This window comes from Tenrec ecaudatus, chromosome 18 (assembly GCF_050624435.1).
Source record: "Tenrec ecaudatus isolate mTenEca1 chromosome 18, mTenEca1.hap1, whole genome shotgun sequence".
NCBI lineage: Eukaryota > Metazoa > Chordata > Mammalia > Afrosoricida > Tenrecidae > Tenrec > Tenrec ecaudatus.
Window position 1 is genome coordinate 58,891,501 of NC_134547.1, and position 21,684 is coordinate 58,913,184.

The following is a 21,684-nucleotide window of genomic DNA, read 5'->3' on the forward strand; positions in this document are numbered from 1 at the left end:
CGCCTAGCCGCTGTCCACTTTGTAGCATGGGATTAGTGATTGTGTCTGTCTGATGAGATGGTTGTGGAGAATGAGGGAGGCGCTGTGTGTCGAGGGCTTTCCTCTGCCTGGAATGCATCGTTGGTGCTCTGCAGTGGCATGCATCGTTGGTGCTCTGCAGTGGCATGCATCGTTGGTGCTGTGCCTGGCATGCATCGTTGGTGCTCTGCCTGGCATGCATCGTTGGTGCTCTGCAGTGGCAGCATCGTTGGTGCTCTGCCTGGCATGCATCGTTGGTGCTCTGCAGTGGCAGCATCATTGGTGCTCTGCCTGGCATGCATCATTGGTGCTCTGCCTGGCATGCATCATTGGTGCTCTGCAGTGGCAGCATAGTTGGTGCTCTGCAGTGGCATGCATTGTTGGTACTCTGCCTGGCATGCATCGTTGGTGCTCTGTAGTGGCATGCATCATTGGTGCTCTGCCTGGCATGCATCGTTGGTGCTCTTTAGTGGTAGGAATCCCGGGCCTGCTGGGGTAGGGGTGGGAGGACGGACTTTGGACAGCAACCCCTTTAGGGTGCCTGTTTCTTTCTTTTTCAATACGACGTTTATCCAGCATGGTGATGAGACAATGACATTTAGCAATCCACAGCATGGGTGCCAAGAAAGGAAACCATATTAAACCCTTTGTTGGAACACTTTGACCCTTTGCACAGAGCCGAAGATAACCTCTTAGACAACCAGTCGCAATGATAGCCCTCTGCACGTGAGGATTGTCGACAGTATGCCTTCTTTATAGCAGCTAGGCCCTGCCACCACTGTGCTTAGCCAGGTTCACGAGTCCGTGGTCCCCTGTAGCTTTCCTGTCACTTCTCTGGCTCTCCTCTCCTGCTCAGCTTTGTTTCCCGGTACTCTTTCAAATCGGCTGCTGCTGCCATAGCGACTGCTCCTGCTCAAACCACCATAGCCACCGTGGTCTCATGGTTTGGCAGAGCGTTGACCTCCACCACCGTAAGCGCCAGAGCTCCGGCCTCCAAAGTTTCCTCCTTTCATGGGTCCGGAATTTGAAAATGGACTGTTGTAATTGCCCAAATCATTGTAGCTTCTTCACTTCCAACACCGCTTGTGCGCCACTGCCTCCACCACATGGTGGCCATTCCTGCCGTACTTAGCATCGCCCTGGCTTCATCACCCTGCCCACCACCTCCATCGCCATCGCCTCTGCTTCCTGCAGAGTAACCAGGGCCGCCTCCTCCGTTACCACCGTCATGACCAAATCCATTACAACCCTCCCCACTGATGCCTTGTCCACGGGTGCCACCCAAACCACCACGTCCCCTGATGTTTTCGCCTTAACCACAGTTGTCCTTCCCACCAAAGCCACCTCTTCGGCCATCACTGAAGTTTCCAGAACCACTTCGACCTCTTTGGCTGGAAGAGGCCCTGTGCCATCTCCCGATTCCAGGGGGCTCTCCTTTCCCACAGTTGTGGCCATTCACAGTGCGGTGTTTCTGCACGGCAGTCTTCTCTTCGGCGCCCTGGTCACCGAAGTCACAGAAGCAAAGCCCTTCTTCTTGCCACGGCCTCATTCAGCCGTGGTTTAAATTACTTCCGTTTTCCCCAAATTGCTCTGGGTCATCTCCGAGGAGATGCTCTTCTGTGTCTGCTCTGATGCCACCGACCAAGATCTTTTTCACAGTTGAAGCGGCACCTGGTCTTGGCGGGTCCTCTCCTGAGATAGCACCTCTCTGGTTCCACAGTCCTTCCACCCACCCCCTCCACAGCAAAGAAAGTGACAAACCCAAGGCCTCTGGAGCACTGGGGGTTTGATCTGACCGCACGGGCTGTGAGCGTTCCCCCAGTGCATTGCTCAAAATGGCTCCGCAGACTCAACCATTGCTTCAAAGCGCAGCCCTCCACTGAAGTTTCCGCAGCTGTTGGGGCTCTGCATGAGACCCTGACTCTAGACATGACAGGAGTCATGTGTGGAGCTCACGATGCTTCCTCCACGGTGTCCACAGGCAGAGAGGACCAGTTTATTTCCCTCAGGTAGATTTGTGGAAGGGAGATCCTGTGTCTCAGGAAATGAAACTATTTTCAGGTTCTCCTCGTGTTACCAAGTAACTTTCCAGAAGGCTGCATGGACTTGTGGATCTGGGTCCTGGCGAAGGCCTTAAGATAAGCTTGAAGAATAGCCCAGAGGGCATATCTGTGTATGAAATGGCTTCCAGAAGTTTCTGGGAAGATGGGATTAAAAGATTAGGCAAGTTTTCCACAATGTTTTCAAGCCCTTGCATGTACTCTTTATTATGCAGAAGAGTTGTATTTTCATTCGACAATTATTTTTGCTCTGCCCCTCCCCCCCTTTGATTTTTCCTGCTGTTTTGGGGCTTAGAGACACCGTGCCCACATCGCAGGTGGATTGTGTGTTTGGAGGGGAGGCCTGCTCTCATAGACAGAAAGCACAGTGCCCCGGAGGTTCTTTTGTCCAATCTGCCTTTTCACCTAGATTGCTTTGGATCTGAATTCCTGAAACTCTGACACAGAGGTCTAGGCTTTTCCAGAACTTACGTCTGAGGCAAGAGCTAACAGATGGGGCCTTAGGATTTGGCTCACGTCTCTTCTTGGACTTCAGGTCTTAGACTCAGGCCAACAGATCATTTCACGGAGATTGGACATGCGGAGAGGGGGGGTCTCCTTGCCCAGAGGTGGCGGTGGGAAAGGCCTGGTTTTTAGAGAAGCCAATTGGGTTGTCTTTTGGAATAACAAATGGTACTGGATTCAGGGTGAGGCTTAGGCAGGTTAGAATTAAGGTGGTCTTGAAACTGAGACATGGGGTAGGAGGGAGGTTCTGCTTTGGTTTAGCGGGAAGTTACATGCTGTAGCCATGGGTGGACTCGCCATGGGCGGACTCGGCTCAGGATTATGTTTGGCTTGCCTGCACTGTATTCAAAATAATTTTGAATTTGTCGTCAACATTTGAAAATCTGGACTTGCCTGTTCTCTTAAAAAATTGAAAAGCTCTTGCCACCCTTGGCCCAGATTCCTGCCTGACACGGTCAGATCTGAGCCCGTGGGTTCTCTCTGAGGGGGATGTGTGCTCTCGACGGTCCTCCCCTCCTCCTCGTTTCATAACTAGACCTCGCTCATTTGCAGCCCCTTCTTGGTCCCTGGAGGGCTGTGGGGGGACCTCTGAGAAGGAGAGACCCTCTCTGCGCCAGCCCAAGGCGATGGCCACCAGGCAGAGGTCAGACAGAGGACCTCCCATCCTTTCTCCCCAGGAAGACACTGGCAGCTCCTTCCATACCTCTCCACCAGTCCCCTGGGGTTGAGAATGTGCTGCCGTGCCACGCATGGCTCACAGCCGATACAATTCTGGGGGAGGGGATTTGGGGAGTTAATGGGTTATCACACAGGTCAGGATCATAAACCATAAGGCACATCGTCTTCTGCCCAGAGCAGCCCAAGCTTCTCCGGTCTGAGTCTTGTGGTCCCTGGACTCAGCCCCGGTGTCTGGGTCTTGGTGTGGCAAGGTTGGCTGCCTCCACCACTTCAGACAGGGGTCTTGAAAGGACCTGCACTGCTGGTGGCTCTTCTTCCTCGAGGGTCCTGGGAATGCTCTCTGCCAGCTCCTGGGATACCTCAGTCCTACAGCCAGCGGAATGGCAAAACAGATTGGTCCCCGAATTAGAGTCCTTTACACCTGATTGGCAAGGTCTCACCCAGTCATGTGGTAGGAGTTACAACAAACTCACTGTCATTTGGGTTGTTTCTGATTCATAGCGGGATCCTATGGGACAGGAAGACCCGATCTGTGGGTTTCTTTCTTTTTTTTTTTTTTAATTTTAATTTTTTGGGGGGTTTCTTTCTTTTTAATCATTTGATTGGGGGTTCATGCAGCTCTTATCACAATCCATCCGTCCATCCATCCATCCATCCATCCATCCATCCATCCACGTGTCAAGCACATTTGTACATTTGTTGCCATCATCATTCTCAAAATATTTTCTTTCTACTTGAGCCCTTGGTATCAGCTCCTCATTTTTTCTCCTCCCCCTCCCTCCCTCATAAACCCTTAATAATTTATAAATTATTATTTTTTCATGTCTTACACCGACTGGTGTCTCCCTTCACCCACTTTTCTGTTGTCCGTCCCCCTGGGAGGGGGTTATATGTAGATCACTGTGATAGGTTTCCCCTTTTTACCCCCACCTTCCCCTTCCCCTCCTGGTATAGCTACTTTCATTATTGGTCCTGAGGGGTTTATCTGTCCTGGATTCCCACCTTGTGGGTTTCTAAAACTAACTTTAAAAAAGAAAATTTTTTTGTGTGTTTGTGTGAATTAGGTGGGGGTTTACATTTTAGATCGTTTTTGATTCAAGGACAAAAGTATGCATCCAAACTCCCAATCGTTTGCCATGTTCCCCAGCCTCGCTCTCTTCTCCCTCCGTGGAATACGATAGACCCAGTCAGTCGAGACAACACCTGTCTGCCGTCCATCCCAGTTATTCCCTTTCCCTTTCTCCTACTCCCAACCCCCAAAGTCTGTTTCTTTTCCTGTGAAACCTTTGTCTTGATTGCTGAAATTACGGGAGTAATTTCTCCTGAAGGGCAGCTGGTGGTTTCGAACTGCAAGCCTTGCTGTTCGCAGCCCAGTGCACAATCACTAGGCCACCAGAGCTCCCTCAGAGCAATGAAAGAAGAGCCAGATGAAGAAACTTCACTCCACCACAGTCGGATCTTAGCTTTGGGGCTGCTTTTCATGCCAGGTCCAAAGCTACACGACCCGGGAGGCTAGGAAGCTCTTGGGCGCGTTAGGCCCTCTTAGCTCATCCTTCCCTTGGAGCAGCAATCCCGTCATGGAGCTGCTTATATTACGGTAGATCACATCATTGGGGAGATCGCTGCCAAACCACTGAGAATCCTGGTCCGGCCAGGTGACACAGCACGTAGCTATCACAGGGATGGGGGGCCCTGCGTGTCTTTGGCTGCTTGTTGCTGCCTTTGACTCAGGCCTGGCCAGGGTTCTGAGCAGAAAGGGTCTCTCTCGTCCCTGGTGTGGCCAGTGGTTGTTCTAAGACCGAAAGCTTCAGGGCGTGGTCAAGTCCCAACAGCAGATGGGACTTGACCTTAATTGTTTAAGGACCTTTCACCCTACATCAGGGTCTCAAACCAGTTCAAATCTCTCAAAGTGGTGTGGTCAGCTGGCACCTTGGCGCGGGGCACCCCTGTTTGTTTCCTACATGGCTTCAAATCCAGCGGGCAAGAGATCACATGATGCCTGTGTGTGCTGCCTGTTTTCGTCTGCCACGGTTGGTAGCCAGGCAATTTTGAACCTGTTCAGAGCCCCGCCCTATGCATAGTTTGAATGTTCTTATTAACTGACTCTATGTGGGTCCGTGAAAGAAATGTACATAACTTTCTCGGACACATTCCAGAAAGTAGCTCCTGGTGACCAAGAGTCGGTTGCTCCTGGGCGTGTGGTGCAGACAATTGCGAGCTCTACCGCTGGCCCAGACGGTGGTTTGCACCCTCCCAAGGCCTCCTTGGAAGAAACCTAGGGATCTGCATTCAAAAGGTCACACCGCCTTCCAAGGCCCAGGAAGCGCAGTTCTACTCTGCTGCGGCATTGGCTCCAGCAGCTGGCGGTGTGCCCCTCCCGCAGACAGCTGCTGTGGGAACACTCAGTGACTCCCACTCCCCTTGGTGGTGGTGGTTCCAGATGGCACACCTCTGCCCTCATATGCCCTTTGGCAGCACCCAGCTTGTTGTGGGAGGAATTGGGAGGTTTCCCTCCCCTGCCTGCTGCCCTGAGGGGTGGGGGTGGGGTGGGGTGAGATGGGGAGGAGCTGGGACTTCAGATGGCCAGATCTCTTCTCATGGGAAGCACGGTGCTGGTGGTTTGATGCAATGGGTTTTTTGATGCAATGCAAGGGGCCAGCTTCCCTCCAGCCATGGCGTCTGTATGCCAGGGCACCAAGGGCAAAAGGGCACAGCCTCCCCTTCCCAGATAATCCCTGAGATCTCTCAAAAACATCTGCTACCATCTGCTGGGGTCAGTTGGGTCTTACCTGAAGGCAGAGTTGGGGGATAAAGAAGTTCACCCTTTTTTGTGGTCCAGCAAATAACTGACTGTTGTCCTTCTGGCCAGTAGTCTTAGTGACACCCACAAAGTGACTGGGTGAGGCTATGTACATTTGGGGTTTGTGGCCCATCCAGAGTGACGGATGGTTTTCGAAGAATGCAAATCAGGCATATGGGTCTTTAAGCAGGGTATTGATCAGTTTTGCCATCCCTCTAGGCTTCAAAAAGAAAACCAATCCCACAGTAAGGTGGGGGAGGGGACCTCACTGTCACTAAGGAAAAGAGACAGGAGTGGAGTGCGTCCTTTTGGACCACGCAGCTGGACCAAATGAGGAAGAAGGTGGCGTCAGGATCTGAGGACGGCTCACTGACATGCTGTGACCTGCAGGTGGACACCACCTTGCTCAGTAACCGTGAGAGGACTCAAAGGACTTATTGATGAAGATCAAAGACGATGAACTTCAGTCTGGAGGATGCCTCAAGACAAGACAAAATTCCTCACAGGCCCAGTAAGCAACCTGACGGTCCAGAGCAAAGACGACTTGGCGAAGATTTCATTTTACTTGAAATCCCACCAGCACTCACAGAGAAGGAGTCGGGCACTCAAACCCTGCACTGCCTTTGGCAGTCTGCTGCGAGCCAACCAGCAAGCAAACCGGGGCCCTCTTCAACATACCACAAAGCAAACACGTCGCTGGGAGGCCTAAGGGCCACCTGAGCCGAGCCGTGGCTGTCCCGTCACCTTGGATACAGGCAACAGTTGGACTGTGCGGGAGGAAGACCCAAGAAGGATGCGTTTGAATGACGGTGTTGGAGACTGTGCCACAGGCTAGAATGAGCAGCCCTGCCTGGCACAGAGGCACAGCCAGAATGATCCTGAGACGGGAGGACAGCGAGGCTTCGTCTCACCGTGTCATCAGGAGGGAGCAGTTCCTGACGAGGGCCAGCAGAAAAGAGGAAGAGATTCAACAAGACCCGTTGACACAGTGGCTGCAACTCTAGGCTCAAACATCGCAACGGTGGTGAGATGACCTGGGGCTGGCCTTTGGTTCCGACGTGCATCAGGTTTGCTGGGAAGAGGAACAGGCTCTACGGTGCCTATCAGCCTCTCCGTGGGGCCACAGTGTCATTTGGTGGTCATGCCTAGCTGCCAGAGAGCCTAGGAAATGCCATCCGATGTAGCTAACATGCCAGTGACATTTCTATCACGAAGGAAAAAGGGCAGAGCAAACATGGGAAGATAACCTTCCGTGGGTCCCACACTCATCCCTGCAGGCCTGTCCAGCTGGAGAAAAGGGAAGGGGCTGGGGCTTTGTTGTGGCAGAAACAGCACCCACAGCTTCTGGTCAAGTCCCGATAGAGCTGTGGTGGGCCAGGTGCGGCTTAGGGAGCTAGGTGGGGCTTAGATGGGGACGCTGCTGCTGCTCCTTAGAAACAGGAAAACAATCAGGGGATGTGGGTTTGCTGGGGAAGCAAGTGTCTGCTCTCCCTGGCGGGGTGGAGACTAGAGCAGCGGTTCTCAACCTGTGGTTTGAGACCCCTTTCTTCACAGGGGTCACCCGATTCATCACAAAATGACAGTGATGAAGTAGCAATGAAAATAATGTTATGGTTGGGGGTCACCGCCACACGAGGCACTGTGCCCCAGGGTCGCGGCCTGAGGCAGGTGGAGAAGCGCTGGTCGGGGAGGCCCCGAGGCACAATGTTGAAGGGGGCTCATCAGTGGGCCTAGAGGGAGGGCCTCCTGACGTATTGGTGCCCCAGGCCTCTGTCTTGCCTCACTCAGGTCCTGGCTTGGCTTTCCGCCCACACTCTGTTGTTGATGGAATCGTTCTTCTTGAATCAAAACAAAGGTACCTGCACTAAGAACCACTTCCTGACAGGAGTGTGAGCATGCATTGAAACCAAACGGGTATGAATGTGTCAAACTGATGGCCGGCTCCATCAGGGTAACCAGCCCCTGACAGCCTCACGGGTCTGTAGGGACAATTGTACAGTGATAATTATAAAGATTACAGTAAAGTCGTGGAGAACGAGAGAGAAAGGGGTCAGACACGGTTCATGGTAGCATGCTCTCCTCAGCCCCTCTTGGTGGTCTTGGAGGTGGGAGGTGGGGAGTCTTTATTGTTAGCCATTAGTCATGCATATTCAGGAGTTACCTGTATCACCAGCTGGGTGGTAATCACAGTAAAGTTCCTGAGCTCCCGAGTGAGGAAACCTAATGCCTGCACTGGGGGAAGACAATGAGGGGGGGGATGGGTGCCTCTCCTTGGAGGAAGGAAATAATCAGGGAATGTGTGCTTCTACAGGGAGACAGAATCAGCCACGGGCTCACTTTAAGGCAGCCTCGCTGTCAGGGGAGAATCTGCGGGAATGCGGTTTAAAGCAGGATAACGTGCTTGGACTTTAGCTGCAATTTACTAGAGTAGTGGCTTTCCTACCGTGGACTAGTAGCTTTCCAGACTCCCTGTCATAAGTTAGGGAACGTCGGCCTGGTTATATTTCCCTCCGTGTTAGAGTGTTAGTTTCCCACACTGACCAGAATTTGTTCAGCGTCTGTTTGCTGCATCACCACTGTGCACTGGAGGACAGGGGTGGGTGGGGGGCAGGTGGTGAGCAAGTCCGGATGTCCGGAGCAGGAGGGAGGAAAGGAGAGGAGCAGAAGTGCGAGGGGGGAGCGCGGGGGCTGGAGGGGTGAGGATGGATCAGCTCTCTTCCTTATCTGGCAGTCCCCTCTGGGCCCCACAAACAGGAAGAGAATACAGGTGGGGGGTGGTGTCAGGCAGTCTCTCTTTCTGGGTTTTCATCTAGTTCTGCTATCTCTCTGTCCTTGTTTCTGCCTACCCCTCTTTTCTCCCCCTTTCTCCGTCGCTTTTCATCTTCATCTTCCACTGTCCTCTGACTCCTTCTGCACCCATTCTTGACTTCTGCTTCTCTTGGCCAGTTCTGCTTCCCTCCTCTGTTGCGTGGGGTTCCCGTCCCCTGCACCTGGGGCTTGCATGTGGCCTTGGCTTTCTGTGGCTCCTGACTTACCTACCTGCTACTGTCAGATTCAGTCTCTTGGTATCCCCTTTGCCTGCGAAGACCTAGCTGAATAGATTCACTGTTGGGTCCAAGTGTGTACCACTGGCTCCATCTGCCGTAGTGGAGAGGGGGAAGACCCGGCAGAGTCTGCAAAGCATGCTTAACGGCACATTGCACAGGGCCCTGAGGGTTCCTGGTGGTTCTGTAAGGTAAGTAAGCATTGGGCTGCTAACTTTAAGGTTGGTGGTTCAAACCCATCAACTGCTAATCAGGAGACATATGAGGCTTTCTGCTCCCATGAAGATTTACAGCTTTGGAAATCTTATAGAGTTGTAATCAACTTGATGGACATGGTTTTTATTTTTTTTTTGGGGGGGGGGTGGTAAGTATAAACCAAGAAATCCCTACATAGCAAACACATTCCTTTGGGCTTCTCTCCCTTTGGCCATTGCTGCCATCCTGTCCCCTGCCTTGCTTGACTGACTGGGAAGTGTCTGTCTCTTTGCCAGTGTTGGGTGGAAGCACTGGGAACTCTAGAGGGTGGTTCAGCCCCCCTGTTGATGCCCACAGGCTCCCCCTGGGTGCTTCTCTCCCTTGGGGCGGAGAGAGGTACAGGTTTTCACAGTTGCTGTACCCCAGGGCAGTGGTGGGTCTATGAAAGCTATTTTACCATCTTTTTGTTTTCCTACTTAAATTAAAAAAAAAATTTATTGCCTTACTGAGAAAACTTGATTGTGAACTAGTGAGGAGTTGAGTTTACAGATCAGATCATGTTTGCATTCAGCAACTTAGCAAACCTCCTCACAGCTTGTCTTTTTCCATTACCTCCACCCCTGACATTTCCCTCTTATTTTTCTTTAAAATTTTTTTTAAATTTAATTAAAAATTTTAAATTTAATTAATTAAAAAATCATTTTATTAGGGGCTCGTACAACTCTTATCACAATCCACACATACATCAATTGTGTAAAGCACATTTGTACATTCATTGCCCTCATCAGTCTCAAAACATTTGCTCTCCATCGAAGCCCCTGGCATCAGGTCCTCATTTTTCCCCTCCCTCCCCGCTCCCCTCTCCCTCATAAACCCTTGATAATTTATAAATTATTATTTTGTCATATCTTGCCATGTCCGACGTCTCCCTTCACCCCCTTTTCTGTTGTCCATCCCCAGGGAGGAGGTTAGATGTAGATCCTTGTAATCAGTTCCCTCTTTCCATCCCAACCTCCCTCCATCCTCCCAGTATTGCCACTCACACCACTGGTTCTAAAGGGATCATCCGCCCTGGATTCCCTGTGTTCCAGTTCCTACCTGTACCAGTGTACATCCTCTGGTCTAGCCAGATTTGTAAGGTAGAATTGGGATCATGATAGTTGGGGTAGGGGAGGAAGCATTTAGGAACTAGAGGAGACCCTTTTTAGGCATTTGAGATTTGTTCTACATTTGTGTCCCCTTCTATTGGGAACCATCGATGGCCCTGGGTTGGAGCTTGTGACTAGGTAACCGTGGAGTTCTTCTGCTCTCAGGGTGGTCAGGTTGTGGTGCCTGTGCACTCATTGTCCTGCAGGTGGGCATCGTCTTTGAGTGTTGGGTTTCCTGACCCATCGTTGGCTCTCCAGTGGCTGGGGGGCTCCGGTCTTTTTGCAGTTCCATGTAGAGTTGGTGTAAAGGTTGTGTTTGAGGGAGGCTGGGAGTTGTCCTGAGAGGTGTTGCCATCTTCCCTCTTGCCTATGGTCTCGCGTCCTCTCCACAAAGGAGGGAAACCAGGTCTTGTTGAGTGACGCCAGGATGCTGAGAGCCTGAGATCACTGACGGGGGTGAGGTGCTGGAGTGTAAAGCCCACCGTGTCCACACGAGTCCAGGGAACACTCCAGTGAGCCCCGTCTCGTGGGTCGCACGGAGGACTGGGAGATCTGGGAGGCTCGCGTTGGAAGACGGGTGGTGGAGGATTCCTGGGGCCCCACCTGAGGCTCGGTCTCAGTCTTGAGCCTCTCTCGAAGTGTTAGTTTGCCCAACTACCAAGTGAGAATAAAGATACCACAGAACAAAATGTCAGATTCTCAGGGACTCCAGACTAGACTAGTAGGACTCTGGGTAGACAAGAGAAACAAATCCATAGAAACTCATATATACATAAAAGAGAGTTTTATGTAAAGGGTGACTGTACAGTAAGAAAACATCCCAACCCAGGCCCATCCAAGGCCATAAGTTTGATATTAGCCTATATGTCTGATACCAATCTATAAAGTCCTCTTCAGACTCACGAAACACATGCACTGAAGCCAAGTACAGGAAGATCATAAGCCAGTGGGTAGAAACTAGTCTTTGGGTCCAGTGGCGTTGTAAGCATCTCAGCACCGGCAAGGGTCTCTCTGTGGCTTCTTCGGCTTCAGAGGTCTGGTTGCTTCCATGTGGCTTGTCCAGCACAGGGCACTAGGGCAGTTCCATGTGTCTTGTGAGCTACAATGTCTCCCAGGGAATGAGCAGAGAGTCTCCCACCTCCAAGGAGGAAGCCCTGGATTTCTCAGAATTCTCAGAAGGCCATGCCCACACCAAGGCCTCATTGGCTATGATCTGATTGACAAGCTAGACTCCACCCCTACACTCTGAATCCTCAAATTGATAAACGATTATATTTCTACCACACTGAGGTAATCTTTTTTTTTTTTTTTTTAAAGATCATTTTACTGGGGGGCTCTGACAGCTAATCTTTTAAAGTCTGAGGTGCTCTTAAGCACCAACCCTGGTTTGGCTGCAGAGAGGCCTGCCTGGGGCATGGTGCTCCTTTCAGAAGTATCTTTATGGTATCAAGGTGACCACTGCAACTTGAAAGGTTCGACAGACACCTTGGGGGAGTGGGGCGGTGATGTTACTTCAGGAGGAACAACCCAACTTGAAGAATGCCTTCCATGCTGCCGAATGGCATGTGCAGAAACTGCTCAGTCAGTGTCTCTTTGGCTGTGTATGTTTCAACCACCACCATCACCCCCAAATAAAACTTGTGGAAATTAAATGAAAGCACCGGTGTGGAAACATCAGGCACATGACAGACTTTTAAAAACACTTGCATGGGACACATTGCCCCTCTAGTGTCTAAGCTGCCTTCCGGGTGCATGCGGGGGGCCCCCCCCCCTCCCCCTTGTCGATGGCTGTCTAGCTAGGCCCAGGAGAGGTCATGTGCCTTTTGGGAATTTGAACCTTGTGAGGGTGGGTGGGGAGCAGTGGGGGAAGTCAAACCTTTCTGGGCTTGTGGGGTGGGGTGAGAGCAGATTTCCCAAATGGCCCTGGGTATCAGAATGTCTGAGTCAAGGCTTATGCCGCTTTTGCATCGTGACCTGTCCACCGCGATGGCGACTCACGGCTTCGCTCAGTGGGGGCAGGTGAGGGTTGACTGCCATCTACTTTCGGTAGAAAGGTGGCTGGGTTCTTCTGGGTAGCAAAATCGGAGGCTCGTATATGTGTATGTCAAGAAAGAAATTTACACGAAGAGAATGGTTCACGCAGCTCTAGAAGCAGGTAATGCTGCCCACTCACCACCATCACGTTGATCCCGGCTTATCGTGACCTTCTGGGACAGGGCAGAACCACCCCTCTAGGTTTCTGGGACTAAATCTTTACGAGGGTAGGTAGCCTCATCTCTGTGTGGAAATGACCTTCTCCTGAGAATTCTGAGAAATCCGGTACTTCCTCCTTGGAGGTGGAAGACTCTGCTCACACCCTGGGAGACATAGCAGCTGACAAGACACATGGACCCACCCTGATGCAGAGACCCCTGCCAGCACTGAGATGTTTCCAATGACACACTGGATCCAAAGATTTTCTACCCACTGGCCTGTGATTGTCTATTTCGGTGTCATTGCATATGTTTCGTGAGTCTAAAGAAGACTTTATAGATTAATATCGGACTTATGGACTTGATCTGGACTGGGCTGGGATGTTTTCTCAATGTTCAGTTGCTCTTGTATATAAATCTCTTGCTTATACACATATGTGTTGTATTAGTCCGGGTACTTTAGAGAAACAAATCCACAGAAACTCATGTATAAGAGAGAAAGTTTTATATAAAGGATAAGTGCACATCAAGAAAACATTCCAACCCAGTGCTGCCAAGCCCACAAGTCCAACATTAACCCATATGTCCGACACCGATCCACAAAGTCCTCCTCCATCTCACAAAACAGGTGCAATGATGCCGACTGAAGGAGGAAAGCCGAGTCAGTGACTGTATAAACATCTCAGTGCTGGCAGGGGTCTCCACACGGCTGCTCCAGCACCCAGGGCTGCATCAGGGTAGGTCCATGTGGCTTCTCCTTGGGGATGTCTTGCAGGAAGTGAGCCTTGCCAGCTAAAGCAGGGAACTTGCTAAGGCACCCTGGTTGGACCATCAGAAAGCAGGAGACCTGAGAACTAGAAAGGCGAGGCTCACCGAACCATTTATCCCTCCGCCCTTCAATTAACCCCACATGTGTTTACCGGCCAGGTTTGCACAATAAACTACCTCATGTGTGTCCGTGGATTTGTTTTTCTAGTCTACCTACACTAACCCAGAAGCCTCCCCTCCTTCAAAGCTTCCGTCCAATTGCATCAGGGCTGTGGCCCTGTTCTTCTTACCACTGCTTGGATGCTCTCAGCAGGTCCCATCGTACAGTTGATTACATTGTGTTAGAGCTCACCGTGGAGGGGAACTCAGCTGCCATGCTGCAGAATCCAGGCCCAGCCAAACTGACCTAAAACCTAACTCATAGGGCAGAAGGGATGCTTCTACAGAAAGCCTCCCAGTCCAGGTCTTCCGGTGACCGTCTGGTTTCCCCTGTTCCTTTCTCCTAGGTTTGCTGACATTTGTGAACTGTGCCTATGTGAAGTGGGGCACCCGCGTGCAGGATGCCTTCACTTACGCCAAGGTCCTAGCGCTCATTGCCATCATTATCATGGGCCTGATCAAACTGTGCCAGGGTAAGTGGGGCCTGGGGTGGGAGGAGGGAGGTTGTCTCCAAGAATGCCTCGGGATGCCCATGGAGACAGGGCCTCTGCTAGTCCGGCTGCTCGGCCTTTCAGCGTGCACACTTGCATGTGTTAGTGGCACAAGAGATCTCCCTCGGGGCTGCTTGGGCCAGGCTGCTGGCCAAGTGGCCAGTGAGTCATCAGCCACCTCCCTCGGGGCTACTTTCCTGCAGGCAGGCAGAGCTGGAAGCTCAGGTTATCAAAGCAACCCGTGAGGACAGTGCGCTCTGTCCTGGCCCTGTTTTTAGTCGGTGACTGCCAAGCAGGGAATCGGAAGCCCTGGTTCTGACTGAGAGGGGGTGGGCTGTGTAAGGCTGGGTTCTTCATCTCACTGGACGTCTTCCGGATTAGCATGCCTTCCCAAAGCCAGGACTCGGCACAGGGTTCCAATAGCACGAGGCTGGCACTGTCCTTGCTGCATGCTGGCTTTAGAACACTTCCCCAGGCAGTGGGGGCCCAGACCTGCTAAGCTCTCCGGAGCCCACGGAGAAGCCTTGGGGTGCCTTTGCCCGAGGTTCTGGCCGTCATCCCGGGTCCCCACCCCACCAGCCCCCAAGCCCGCCTGTGCTTCCCGTCATCTGCTGAGCTGAGGCCCTGTCTCAGATAATAGAATCAAACTGGCTGGTTTGGGGGCGTGTTTCTAAAGAAACCTGTGTGTTAGAGCAGTCAACTATCTGGGTGTTTCTAGAGCAGCGGTTCTCAACCTGGAGGTCATGACCCCTTTGGGGGTCGAATGACCCTTTCACAGGGGTCGCCTAAGACCATATTTCCGATGGTCTTAGGAACTGAGACCCCTGTCCTCTATCTGTCTCCAGACAGGTTTGCCCACATGCAGCTACACCCACATATGGGGTCACCACAACATGAGCAACTGTATTAGAGGGTGGCAGCATTAGGAAGGTTGAGAACCACTGTCCTAGAGTCTCAGGACCATCCTGGGGTCAATTTGGGTAGTTGAGTAACTGCATGTCTCTCTGTTCCCCCAGCCTCGCCCACTTTCCCCAGCTTTAGGGAAGCCTTGTGAACTTTCCTGGCGGGGAGGGGGGCTGCCTTGGATGGGAAGGGAAGAAAGGGGAAGGGAGGGGGAGGTAGCTCCTAGTGTTAATTTATGGATTTTTTTGTGTTTTCTTTCCCCACCCTCTTGGATTTTCCTTTCTTATCTTGTTGCTCCCATCTTTCTTTCTCTCTCTCTCTCTCTCTCTCTCTCTCTCTCTCTCTCTCTCTCTCTCTCTCTCTCTCTCTCTCTCTCTCTCCCCCCCCCCCCGACCCTACCTGCTGACTTTTCCCTCCTGGCCCCCTCCTTCCTCTTTTCCCTGCACCCTTTGCCCCCCACCCCCCATCCTTGGCCCCACAGGACGCACTGAGCACTTTTACCATGCCTTTGAGGGTTCCTCCTGGGATGTGGGCGATCTCTCTCTTGCCCTCTACTCTGCCCTCTTCTCTTACTCAGGTTGGGATACCCTTAATTTTGTAACAGAAGAAATCAAAAACCCAGAAAGGTAAAGGCGGGATCATGCTCTCAGCCCCAGCTTGGCTGGAAGGCCTGCTGACAATGGTACACCTGCCCTTGCCCCTCCCATCCCCCCCAGCTCTCCTCCCCTCTCCTTTCCTCTGCTCCTCCCTCTGCTAGGAGAGGTTGGCAGCTGGGATGGGTGCCTGTGAAGAGGAGAGAGCCCCAGGCTCCTTGTCCTGCTCCCACCCGAGTAGCCCTGGGTACCTTCCTGGAGGAGAGCGCCACTACGGCCTGCTAGGTCTGAGCCTGCCTGGCCAACCAGGGGCCAGCCTTCTTGGGCAGCTCACCCCTTGAGGACACTGCTCCCCACTCCTTCCCAGGGGTTCCCATCATGGTGAGGGTCAACCGTGGTCAGGGATGATCTGCAGAGAGAAGGAGTCTGGGCATCTGGGAGCCGTGCTCCCTGCAGCCCCCGGAGGCAGCTCCAAGGAGATGGCGCCAGCAGTGTTAATGCCACGGGCACCCGGCAGAGGTGAGCGTGGCTGCAGGAGAGGCTGGTCCCAGGCAGCCAGGTCGCTTGTCCCCACAGAAACCTGCCGCTGGCCATTGGGATCTCCATGCCCATTGTGACGCTCATCTACATCCTGACCAATGTGGCCTATTACACAGTGCTGGGCATCCAGGATGTGCTGGACAGCGATGCCGTCGCTGTGGTGAGCCCCCGGGGAGCCCCCCTGGCTTGGAGTCTCACAACAGGCTTCGCCCACTCAATGGTCTGCTCTCTCCCTCAGTAGCCGGCCAGCCCTGCAGGGAATGCATGCTTGAGGGGGCTGCTTAAGCTGGAGGGTAGACCCTGTGTGTACTCAGTGCCCCTTTTGCACTCTGCCCACAGACCTTTGCTGACCAGACCTTTGGCATGTTCAGCTGGATTATCCCCATCGCCGTGGCCCTGTCCTGTTTCGGGGGCCTCAACGCGTCCATCTTCGCTTCATCGAGGTACTGTGTCCGTGCCTTCTGCAGTGATGAAGGCCCTCTGCTCCCGGGCAGAGGGGCTTGCATGGGAGTGTGTCCAGGGGGCTTGCCTGGGTGTGCTGGCGGCTCATGCTTTCAGGTGGGCGGGCCAGGGCAGACAGTGACTTGTTTGTTCATTTATTGGAGTTCCTCCCAGTCTATCTTCCGCTGCTTCCATCCTTATTTGCTAACTCTGATTATCTGTTGTTTTCTTTTTGGGGTGAGGGCATACTGGTGGGTTAGGGGACAGAAGACAGCTGTGACCCTGCCAAGTCTGCTGCACGCTGCATCTTGTAGTCCCCGGTGCTGCTGCCTCCTCTCCGTCCGTCTCTTTCCAGTCAGCAGAGCTCTCTGGGGCGACGAGGCGGATGCCTGTGTTTCTCTGGAGCCCTGGCTGCTCCCAGGAGCAATATGTGGAGGACACAGACAGGAGGCCGACTGCTCTTCTTAAAAAGTCCTCGTGTTAGGGGCGTGGGGTTGCCTGTAGGTCAGGTGGGTTCTGTAGCTGGAGAGTAGAGGTGTTGTCAGCAGGTGACACAGGACCGGGACATTCACGATTCATAGTAAGGCCTCCACGGTTGAGGCGAGTGGAGACATCGGCGGTTGGAAGGCACAGCAGCTCTCGAGAGCGAACCCCTGCTTTTCCAGGGTGGGGTTCTCCGAACGAGGGCATGGGGGCATGGCTGAGTAAGAGGATCCCGCAGACAGGTGGCTTGTCCTTGCAGGCTGTTCTTCGTGGGCTCGCGTGAGGGTCACCTCCCAGACCTTCTGTCCATGATCCACATCAAGCGTTTTACCCCCATCCCCGCGTTACTGTTCAACGTAAGCTTTGCCGGGGGCGGGGGGTGGCCGGCACAGAACCTTGGTTCTGTGTGGTGGGTGCTCTGGCTGGTGTCAGAGAAGTCCGTGGGTGGGTATAAGTAGGGGGTGGGGTGGGGTCTTCCCCCAGACTAGCTCCCTGCCCTAGGTCCTGACAGGTATGGGGTAAGGGCAGGTGCATACCCCCGAAGGAGAGAGGGGTGACCAAGTCTGTCCTCCAGCTTAAGAAACCCAGGGGATGGGGCCACACGGTCAGGTTTGCCCTTTGAGCGAGCGTGCAGGCAGGGCGGGATTGCTGGGAGCTGGCGTAGGGGAGGGCCCGCCGTCTGCCCTCAGCACAGGGAGCCCTCCGGCTGGATGCCTCAGAGCTGGCAGAGGGAAGGGAGGCAGGGTCCCCGTTGGAGAGGGAGGAATAAAGACCCCCTTGAAGCAGGGAGAGGGAGCTTTTCGGATGGCAATGGGCCAGGGAAAGTCCCCCTCCCCTCCACTACTGGAGCTGACGCCCCTGCCCCTGCAGTGTACCATGTCCCTCATCTACCTCACGGTGGGCGACTTGTTCGTGCTCATCAACTACTTCAGCTTCAGCTACTGGTTCTTCGTGGGCCTGTCCGTCGCTGGCCAGCTCTACCTTCGCTGGAAGGAGCCCGAGCGCCCCCGGCCTCTCAAGGTAGTCAGCAGCGCCCGGCCTTTCTCAGAGTGCCTGCTGCCCAGGCCTGTGCCCTCAGGCGCCCCTCATCTCTCGCACCCTTCGTTCCAGCTGAGCCTGTGTTTCCCCGTCACCTTCTGCTTGTGCTCCGTTTTCCTGGTAGTCGTCCCGCTCTACAGCGACACCATCAACTCCCTCATTGGCATCGGGATCGCCCTTTCTGGTGTCCCTGTCTACTTCCTGGGTATTTACCTGCCAGAGTCCCAGAGGCCCCTCTGTATCCGCAGTGCTGTGGGTGAGCTGCTTTCTGGACCCCCTTCCCATCCCCCGTTGCTAATACCTTGCCATGCTCGTTTGTGCCACCAGTCAGGACAGGGGTGGGTGGGACCAGTAGGTGCCCCCCTACCATGTGCATGAGAGCAGACCCTCCCCCCACCGACCCCACCAACCCGTGATTTTGACATGGTCTGTTTGGTTCTCACTGGAGTCGTAGGGGTTCGAGCACCGCCTCCTCCCAGGGCCACCCAGCTGGGAAGATGAGGCACCCTGCTCGTGTGGCCATGTTGTTGAGGGTGGGAGCAAAGCCTGCCCAGGGCACCCTGAGGAACCAGAGTTGTGTTTTGGGTCAGTCTTGTGGTGCTCCTGGGGCCTTGGCCTGAGCCTTCTTGTCAACTGTGTCCCTTCAGCGGCCATCACCAAAGTCACCCAAAAGCTTTGCTTCTGTGTCCTGACCGAGTTGGATGTGACCGAAGAGAGAGGAGATGAGAGGAAAATGGAATAGAGACCAGAGGTGACTTGCCGTGCCCACTGCAGGAGGGTGGTCACCTGTGGACATCCAGACAAGGACTAGACTGGGGTTGGTGGGGTGAAGGGAGTGACCTCTATACTGGAGGCCAGCCATCCTGAACTATCAGAGCCTGCTCACCCACATTCTCAAGGGTGGAGGGCTGCTGGCACTCTGTAAATAGGATTAGGGGTGGGGGGTTGGGAGGGCTGGGGGGTGGGGAGTCTTGATCCTGATGGGCAGGTGCAGCCCATATAAGAACTCCCGTGGAGAGTTGCCCTGGGGTGGGGAGAGTGTTTAGGTTGTGGTGGGTGCTTTGAGTTTGGTAGTCTTGATCCAAAGCTGCTTTATGGAAAGTTTTCCCCGGGCCAGCTCCAAGCGCCTGACGTTAGAGGTCTGAGATGCTTCAAAGCCACTTCTGGGGCAAGAGCTGCATCCCACTATTTATTGATTTTATTTAAGCAGAACACAGATTCTATTCACTCACCTACAGGCTACCACAGTCTGATTGGGGCTCAAAAACCCAAAGTCGAGTCCCTGGCCCTCAGAAGTGTATCTATGGGGTGGTGGGTTGGACTGTGGGTCTCAGATTCCAGCTCCGTTTAGCAGTCTTCTGTTGAGTCTCACCTGCAAAGGTGAATTTGTTAAGTAATTTGTTTTTATTCATGCATCTGCTGCACGCCAGTACATAGCTAAGTCACGTGGTACAAGCACCTGGCTCAGGCCAAGCAGAAACTGGATAAACCAATTCAGGAGTCAGAAGTCTGAGAATGCAGGTTTTCCCGGGAGCCATGGCAGCTGGCACCCAGCCCACCACAGCACGGCTCGCGTCGCAGTAGAGCGAGGGGCAGAAATGCTTAGGATTCCCAGTGCACAGAAAAGCGCTCTTCGCACCGCCCCAGTCTGTTACAGTGTGCAGTAGCACCGTGGGTGACCAGTGTGACAGACGCAGGGTGACCACACGCTTCAGGAAGAATGGCACGGACACCCAACAGGGTGGCCACAAACTTTTTTTAAGCAATATCCCTGAAGTGCAGTATGCCTGTATGCACGTACTGCATTTTAAAGAACAATCCTGTATTTTACTTGAGATTCTAGACCTTTCTATGGATGGTAGGAACTAGAAGGGACAGGAACTCTTCTGGAATTTGGTGGTGGTGGCGGGGTGGGGGTGGGGGTGGAGACGGGGACACCTGACTTCTTATGACTGTGAGTGGCCGGCGAACATGGTGGCATGGACCCAGGCCTCCCAATGGGTTGTTTGTTTCTGCAAGCCAACCCTGGTGCTACAGTGTCACTGCGTTTCCTGAAAACCCTGCAGCAGGCTGCAGCCCCTCCTCTGGCCCTGGCACGAGGCCGCCTTGGTCACTGGCAGAACACACGCTCCACTCCCGCCCCCACCTTCTGAGGTCTGCAGGACTACGGTCTCAGGAAGCTTGGGAATTGTGGGGACTCTGTCTTCTCCCTGTGGATATCAGCAGAGACTGGGGGGGAAGCTGCTTCAACCTCAGCCCGGTTCTTCAGCAAACTGAGCAGATGCTGGCCTCGCCACCCCAGGGAGGCTGGAGCGTCGTGCCTGGTTGTGGGGTATCTTCTTCCTCAGGACCCCACAGCTGCACTGTGGTCCAAGATGCCTGTAGCCCACATCCCTGGGTCTCGGGAATGGCTCACCAATAAAGACAAGGACTGGGAAGCTCCCTTTCTGATCTTTCTCCCCTCCCCAAGGGGCTCTTGCAGCTGCCCTGGGCCTCATGGCATCCTATTTGGGAACCTGGGGGTGGGCAAGCATTCCTACTGCCTGTTTGGAGATTTAGAAAAGCACATTCCTGACGACAGTCTGTGCAGACTAACTTGCCTAAAAAGAACCCCATCAATGTACTTTGTCTGAGGAAGGCCGGCACTTGTCCCAGGATCCTCCAGAGTCAATCCTTTAAGCCGAGGGCCCTCTCCAGGCTCTGGCTTCATAGCTTTCTCCATCCATGTAAACAACCAGCTAGGCGGCAAGCCCTCTTCATCTAGCAACAAGCTGCCCCCCAGTAGCTTTTGGGGGGGAAATAAAAAATTCATCAGGTAAGTGTTGGGCTGCTCACTGCAAGGTCAATGGTTCAAACCCACCAGTGGCTCTGCAGCAGAAAGATGAGGCGATCTACTCCTGTAAAGACGTAGCCTCGGAAACCCCATATAGGGTCACTAGGAGTCAGAACTGACTAAATGGCTGTGGGGTTGGAGGTTTGAACAAGACCCGCCATATGCACAGTGGGCCAGGCTGCCCTCACTCCTGGGTGTAGAGCCTCCTCTCCAGTGTCTCCCAGGAACCCTCCATGAAGGGAAGCCTGGCCCCTCCGCACACAGGCTCCGTGGCGGAATTCATTTCCACTCGGTCTTTGTTGGCTTCTGAAATTCTTCTGGGGTACTAATTCTTCTTGCACTGTGTATGTGTGTGTGTATGGGGCTGTCAGCTCTTGCATATTAGCAAAACTCAACGAGCACATACACAGCAGTGAACACAGAGGCAGCGTGGTTTCTGGCCCTCTGGCTCCTTTCGATGACTGCAGGAGACTCAGGAGATAAATGGTCTTAGACATCTAGGGTGCTGTTCCTGTGTTGTTCCCTGTGGTCGGTGGTAAGAATAGGAACTAAAGATGCACACAACGGCCATCCAGGAAAGCACGGGTGGAGGTGGGAAGAAATGACTGTGAATCCATCTCACTTGTCCACCCTCCCGCGTGCGAGGGTCTGAGACACCCACCTGTGGCTGGTGGCTGCCATTGCACACTGCCGAAACAGCATTTTCACAGCGGGAGAAAGTTCTGGACTACAAAGACCGCACAGTCATTCAGAGTTAAGGCAAATGTGAAAAGGAATAAGGGACAGTGACTGCTTT

The 21,684-nt window shown here is 53.3% G+C and overlaps 1 protein-coding gene across 2 annotated transcripts in view; it reads left to right on the forward strand.

Annotated features, from left to right (window-relative positions):
- SLC7A6 (solute carrier family 7 member 6) overlaps positions 1-20,493 on the forward strand; it is a 43,364-nt gene extending 22,871 nt beyond the window's left edge. Inside the window, exons 3-11 of one of the 2 annotated variants that reach the window (XM_075537555.1) lie at positions 13,914-14,039; positions 15,442-15,586; positions 16,130-16,253; positions 16,433-16,536; positions 17,277-17,373; positions 17,888-18,037; positions 18,128-18,311; positions 18,703-18,806; positions 20,075-20,493. In XM_075537555.1, the coding sequence (XP_075393670.1) occupies positions 13,914-14,039; positions 15,442-15,586; positions 16,130-16,253; positions 16,433-16,536; positions 17,277-17,373; positions 17,888-18,037; positions 18,128-18,311; positions 18,703-18,797 (1,025 nt within the window). In that variant the 3' untranslated portion in view covers positions 18,798-18,806; positions 20,075-20,493. The remainder of the gene's footprint in view (positions 1-13,913; positions 14,040-15,441; positions 15,587-16,129; positions 16,254-16,432; positions 16,537-17,276; positions 17,374-17,887; positions 18,038-18,127; positions 18,312-18,702; positions 18,807-20,074) is intronic. The other variant, XM_075537556.1, reaches the window with a different exon arrangement.
- The last annotated feature ends 1,191 nt before the right edge of the window (positions 20,494-21,684 follow it).